The 6,000-nt window shown below is 42.8% G+C and overlaps 1 protein-coding gene across 1 annotated transcript in view; it reads right to left on the bottom strand.

The window, feature by feature from the left end:
* Window positions 1–392: 392 nt before the first annotated feature.
* The window catches only part of nxph1 (neurexophilin 1), a 48,858-nt gene continuing 43,250 nt past the window's right edge, over window positions 393–6,000 (bottom strand). Inside the window, exon 2 of the mRNA XM_061059944.1 lies at window positions 393–1,593. Coding sequence (XP_060915927.1) covers window positions 838–1,593 — 756 coding nt within the window. The 3' untranslated portion in view covers window positions 393–837. The remainder of the gene's footprint in view (window positions 1,594–6,000) is intronic.

Below are 6,000 nucleotides of genomic sequence, written 5' to 3'. Positions count from 1 at the left end.
TTGATATATTAAGTGACAATGAGCAAGCCCCATCCCCCAACGAACCACCCACTCCACAGTCGGGTGATCAGACATTCAATCAGCTGAGAACGAACCAATCACCCGACAAACTCAACAACTAGCTGGACTAGCAGGTTCACTCTGACAACAGCTGAAGATCGACAGTGTGTTCTTTCCTCTCCGTGAACAGGTACGACGACCACGGATTACTGAGTGCACCACATTCAGATCTTCACTGTCCTATTCAGCTGCCTTGCAGGTTTGGTAGAAATATCTGAGGATTTAATTTTTTTTTTTAAACATTTCTTAAATGAGGAGTTGATTTTGTTTTCCAGTTATGCAGGATAAACTGCAGAGCGTTAATAGCACAGCAGGGGCAAACAGTCCATGTGTTGTTGTCCAGAGAGATAACACATCAGCGCTTAAAGAGGAAAACAAAGTCTTCAACATCCAGTTGGAAATGAAGTTCGAACTAAACATGAAGGAAACAACAAAGAAAGGGTCAAGTTGAATAAAATAATGGTCCCAGAAGTACTAATAAGCCCCTGCTATCTATGCATGGTTCAACAGAGACAAAACAGAATGAACAAAAACATTTCTAACTGATAATAATCACAAACGATTTAAAAACATTACAGTCCTATAAACCACCTCGACAGTTAAAAGTAAACACCATCTCCGCAAAAATCAGAACATTAAAGTGGGAAATTGTTCAACACTGCGGTATGGACATGTTTAGGGATAGTACGGCTAACAAACACATTTCTCTGGTGTGGGTAGAAGCCCCAGTCTGTGCTCGACTCGTTCGACATTCCTGTATGTAAGTGTACAGCAACGTCAACCGGAGGGGAAGTAGGGAGTGTCACTGTGGTAGTTGTAGTCCGGGCACACTTTCTGCACCAGTTTGTAGTCGGTGCTGTAGAAGGAGATGAAGATGCAGATGACTTTGAACGGTTTGGAGCAGAGCCAGGAGACGTGACTCTGAGTCTGCTCCTGGTAGCAGGTCTTGGATGGGTCGAAGTTGCAGAGCGTGTTCTTGGCGCCTTTCTCGACCTTCTCGTACTCGATGCGGCAGTTAAAGGACTTTGAGTCCTTGGCGTCAATGACGGACTGCTGCGCCGCCACATCAAACTCGACTACCTTGGTTGGAGGGACCAAGCTGACGGACACGTTGCCTTGGCCTGTGGAGTTGTGGCGGAAGTAGACACTGAAGGTGCCGTTGCCGTGATCCACGATCTTCCCGGTGATCAGCAGGTTGAGTTTCACCGTCTTGATATTCGAGTGGAAGTCCCCCCAGCCAAACATCTTCTTGAACTTTCCCGTCTTGACCATTGGCCGCCGTTTAGCCCGCGGCCGCGAGTCCTGCAAGTCTGTGGAGTTCCTCAGCCAGTCCCACAGGTCCTGCTCAGAGTAGGGCTCAGGAGTGTCATAGCGAAGGTCCAAGGCTGTGCTGTTCTCTTTGCCCTGTAGAGTCTGTGACAGCAGCCTACTGATGGACATATCCTTACTGCTTTCTGTCCATATATGCTTTAGTGTTGATTTGGGGCTTCCCGACTTGACAATGTCTGACTTTGAGGCGCGAGCACTTGTAACCTGGGGAAGAGAGAAAAACATCTGTCAGCAAGTGTGTGACCCGTTTCATTTATCAAGTACATACATTAAGCCTCTAAACTCTGCAATTGGTTCAGCAGCACATTTATCGGTGGTGATTTGCTTTTGAATCAAGACCTCCCCCTTGATGTTGTGGCTTGTGCATGTTTTGCCATCATACCTAACTGAGCATAATGATACCATCAAAGCAAGAACAACATGATGATCCCAATGGTGAAACCTTAACTTTCAAATAAAATGGAATAACGCTCTGGCTATTAGACAGGAAAATGAAAATTCTCCATGGATGCCATAGGGAGCTATTTCATGGGGTTAAAAGAAGATACTTCAATGTGCTGTACATAAGTGTATATGCACTGTTTCCTACTCTGTACTGTGACTGATGCTCAGAATATCAATTGTAACAATGAAAGTGTCATTTTATATGAGCTTATACGGACCACTCAAACCAAATCTATTGACACTTTCTTATTTTAAAGTCAACACTTCTCATAGTTATAGGTACTTTAATAACATATGGGAGTGAGGTCTTTCCAGAGTCTCCTTGGGTAAAGTAGACTTTGACATTTAAGTCACAGACTATAAAAGCTTTTAAAAGACTTCTTGCATGGTGACTTTTTAAAAGACTACTACTAGAATCATTTTGAGATTATTTCTCATCATGTTCCCTCCGAGACTTAAAAGAAAACAAACAATAGAGCAGAAACAGAAGCAGCTTTTGTCCACAGCTGTCATTGTTTGTTCAATGGTTTGTGTTATCCGTGGAGTTTATTAAAGACCTAATGGTCACTAGGATGGCATTATAATCAAGCATTCAGCAAACTAAAATGTTCACCAACTCAACATACCTTTGCAAGGCCATGCAAACAACATTAGCAAGCATCCAACTTTGAATTCAGTCTGTATAGGGACTTGCTGACAGCAGCCGTCAAAGTCTCGTCCATGTTTACTTTCTAACCAGTTTAATGCTCCAAGTTTGAATTTGATGAGGCATTCTTTCTGATGCGCTCCCATTGGTTATTTACAACATGGTATGCGTTACACCTTGTACATGATATCTGACTGGCATTTAGGGCGAACCTGTAAAAATATTAGTCATGTGTTAAATGAAAGAGTAAATCTGTTGCCCGCTAGTTTAATCATTTATTTGACTTAACAATCTGTTTTCCCACCATAATATCTTTGGTGTGTCTGTATATCTCTTGAATAATGAATTAAAAGTGAAGGTTGATCTCAGTTTAAAGCCCAGAGAAGTCTGCCCATTCAAGAACTTTCTTCTGCATTGGGTTAAATGATGCGTCACAAGGTATTACTTATCTATATCATTCAGGAAATATTGACTTTCACATTAAAGCAAGCCCTTTTCTACAAGATTGACCAATCAAGGGTATTCCATGGGGGGTCGAGATAGTCAATCTTTGCTGTAATCTTCAATTTTGAATCATGATAGCAGACAGCGCCAAATTGGGAATTATAGTGCAGCAAGCCAAGCGAGAAAGAGAATCCAGCAATCAAAGTAAAACATATTGCTCCCATCTCCTCCCTCTGTCACATAGAGGCAGTATCCGCTCGCTCTCACAGATAAATGCAGTGGCCTGGTGGTTCAGCAAGTAAAGACTGGACTATTAACTAAAGAGTGCTCCTTGAATTGATGATTGATGAACCAAAGGGTTTTCACTATTTAGCAGCAATGAGTGGAATTAGGCCCCCCGGTGGAGGTATGTGACACTGATTGCATGATTTCTACTGTAAGACGTGACAGCAGATCCGTCTTGTTGAGTTTTTTTTTTTTTGCATTTTACGTGTTGCTCCCAGAATCAATACTTGGAAAATAAGGTTTCGCAGCCAATCAGTCGGCCCTTCAAATTGAATTGCACCACAGCGAGTCTCTCAGCCCCGTGGGGACACACAGAAAGCTTTACACATACTGTTTGTAAGGTGAATATACCTGTCGTAAGAAGTAAGTCACAGGCTGGGCAGCAGAATAAAAAATCAAGACAGGATTCTGAAGGGACTCTGAGTTTTGGATTGAAGGTGAAAAAGATCAAAATAACAAAGATTCCGTTGAACCAATTTAGCTGTTGTCCAGAATCCATGTGCAATAAGTGAATTCATTCTAAATATCTTGACATTAACAAAATATATTTAGCCCCCATGTGACGACGAATATGACATCAAATGCAAGTCAGGCGACTTACTCTTTCCTGAGTTTCTGAGTTGTTGTTCAGACTTGAGCTGGCGTTCATGTGCATTATCAAACTCAGAGACTTGTTTTTCCCGATGTGTCTGACACCACATGAATGCAGGGTCAGACAACAGTAGTTTCTTGAAGTGTGTGTTTGACATTACAAAGAAGAAAACGTGTTGGTTTGTCGTCTTGTGAACAACGTAACTAAATGTTAGCGCCTGCTGGCTGAAATAATCTACAGACCAAGAAGTTGAAAATGGTTTTAATCTACTTTACACTAACACTCTTGAAACCATTTCAAAATAATTCCCATGTTTTATTTACCGCTAACCGTTAGCCACAAAGATTTGGATTCCACAGCTACACATGAATGAGTGCAGAGTCTAATAAGGAATCTGAAAAACTGGGACTTTCAAAGCAAATGTATCATGTTCAGCTCTAATTGGACACTAAATGCAGACTGTTGAATAATAAACCAGTCGGTCCCTGGGGAGCCTGCTCGACATGAGACACGAGGAAAGAAACAAACAGACGCTCCGTGAGGCTAACAGCCCACTCAGTGGAGCTGAAGAGGGTCTCAAGGGATCTATGTTTAGCCTGAAGGGTTAAACTCCGAGAGCTCTCGGCTGCTCAAGGCAGACACACTCGGCAATCATCTCCTATTCAAACAGGTGAGGTGGCCTCCTCATGCTGAAGAATCCCCCCCCTCCCCGAGGTTGGTGCAGGGTGAGGATTTCATTGGAATGGATTTATGATAATGTGGCTGCTTATGAAGGGGATGTGGAAAAGTCCCCTTCCTCGCTGGGCTTTCTAAAGAATTTATTAAAAATGAACATAAAAACAGAAGACAAAGCGTTTGAGATGCTTTTAGGGGATTCGTCGTTTTTTAATCCTCATAGAAATTCAGTTCTTGCACATGTACTCAGCTGTGCAAATGAAAACACAAGCCAGCAGTACAACAACATCAGAACCTTTTCTCTTTTTTTATCTTAACCTGCAGGGGACTCTGTTTTCAAACCCCTAATTCATGTAGAAGTAACAATTTTACATTATGAGAATGAAAGTACCGTGTTGTCCAGAATACAAGACGACCCTGATTATAAGACGAGCCCCACTTATGAAGACACATCTCGGTGCGCAGAGAAAATTGTGTTTGTATTGCGCGCCCCGTGTGCAGAGGCTGGGGAAGGGTTCGGGTCCAACCTTGGCCTTTTCCTGCATGTCATCCCGCCCTCCCCACTCTCTCCTCCCAACATTTCCTGTCCTTCTTCAGCTGACATATCCAATAAAGGCCAAGAACGCCCAAGATTATTATTATTTTTTTTAAAAGCAAATTTTACCTTTATAAAGAAAACAATCTTCTTTGTAAATATTAATACACATTTTGATATTGGGGTATACCTGTGGTGGTGCAGTCAAGGGGGGGGTCATCTATGAGTTCTCATGACCACACACTCGTGCACGTCTCCTCTCTTAATACACAGCAGGGTGTCCCATGCACCTCACTCTCTCCCTGTATACGTACTCACCCAACCTCCATTTCAAAAAGTTTATTTTACAATTCCATTGTGCGCAAACATTTAAGGAGATTATCTACACCTGCAGTGCATATAGAGCTTTGAACAGTTTCACTGCGATGACTTTGCAGAGGTCAAAGGTCAGGAATCAATGGACTCCCTGCAGCCAATAAGTATCAAGAACTCACTAATGTTGTGATGCCTTTGCAGCTGGCATCCAAATGTCTTAAAACAATATTTCTCTCAGTTTTAAAAAGACAAATATTAATAATTCTTGCTGAATACTTCTTAAAAACTTTGAACAAAGTCAAAGGTGTCACCTGGTATAAACTCCACGCTGTCAGTCATTCTGACACTTTTGTATTTTATGATGCTGTAGTAATTCCATAGGATTGCCTCTGAGTATGAAGTGTGCAGTCTTTGCTGTTTATCTGTGCTCATTATTCACCTCGTCCGTTGGTTGGGTTTTTGCTGTGCATACAGACATGTTTATCTGAGCACTTCTCAGGCTCAGGCGTCATCCAGCATGTTTCGGGCTGAGCGCCAGTGTGTCTGCTGGATCCTGCCAGCTGTAGTGCGCTCACCTGAGGGAGTGGTGCATCTGGTAAACATGGCCGGCGCCGCGGCCAGCATGGCCTCGCAGATACCTGACCACAGGCCAGACAGCCAGTTGGTCACCCTCAG

Source organism: Labrus mixtus, chromosome 16 (genome assembly GCF_963584025.1).
Source record: "Labrus mixtus chromosome 16, fLabMix1.1, whole genome shotgun sequence".
Taxonomy (NCBI): Eukaryota; Metazoa; Chordata; class Actinopteri; order Labriformes; family Labridae; genus Labrus; species Labrus mixtus.
The sequence above is the reverse complement of the archived record's forward strand: the minus strand, read 5'-3'. Positions and strand labels throughout refer to the sequence as shown.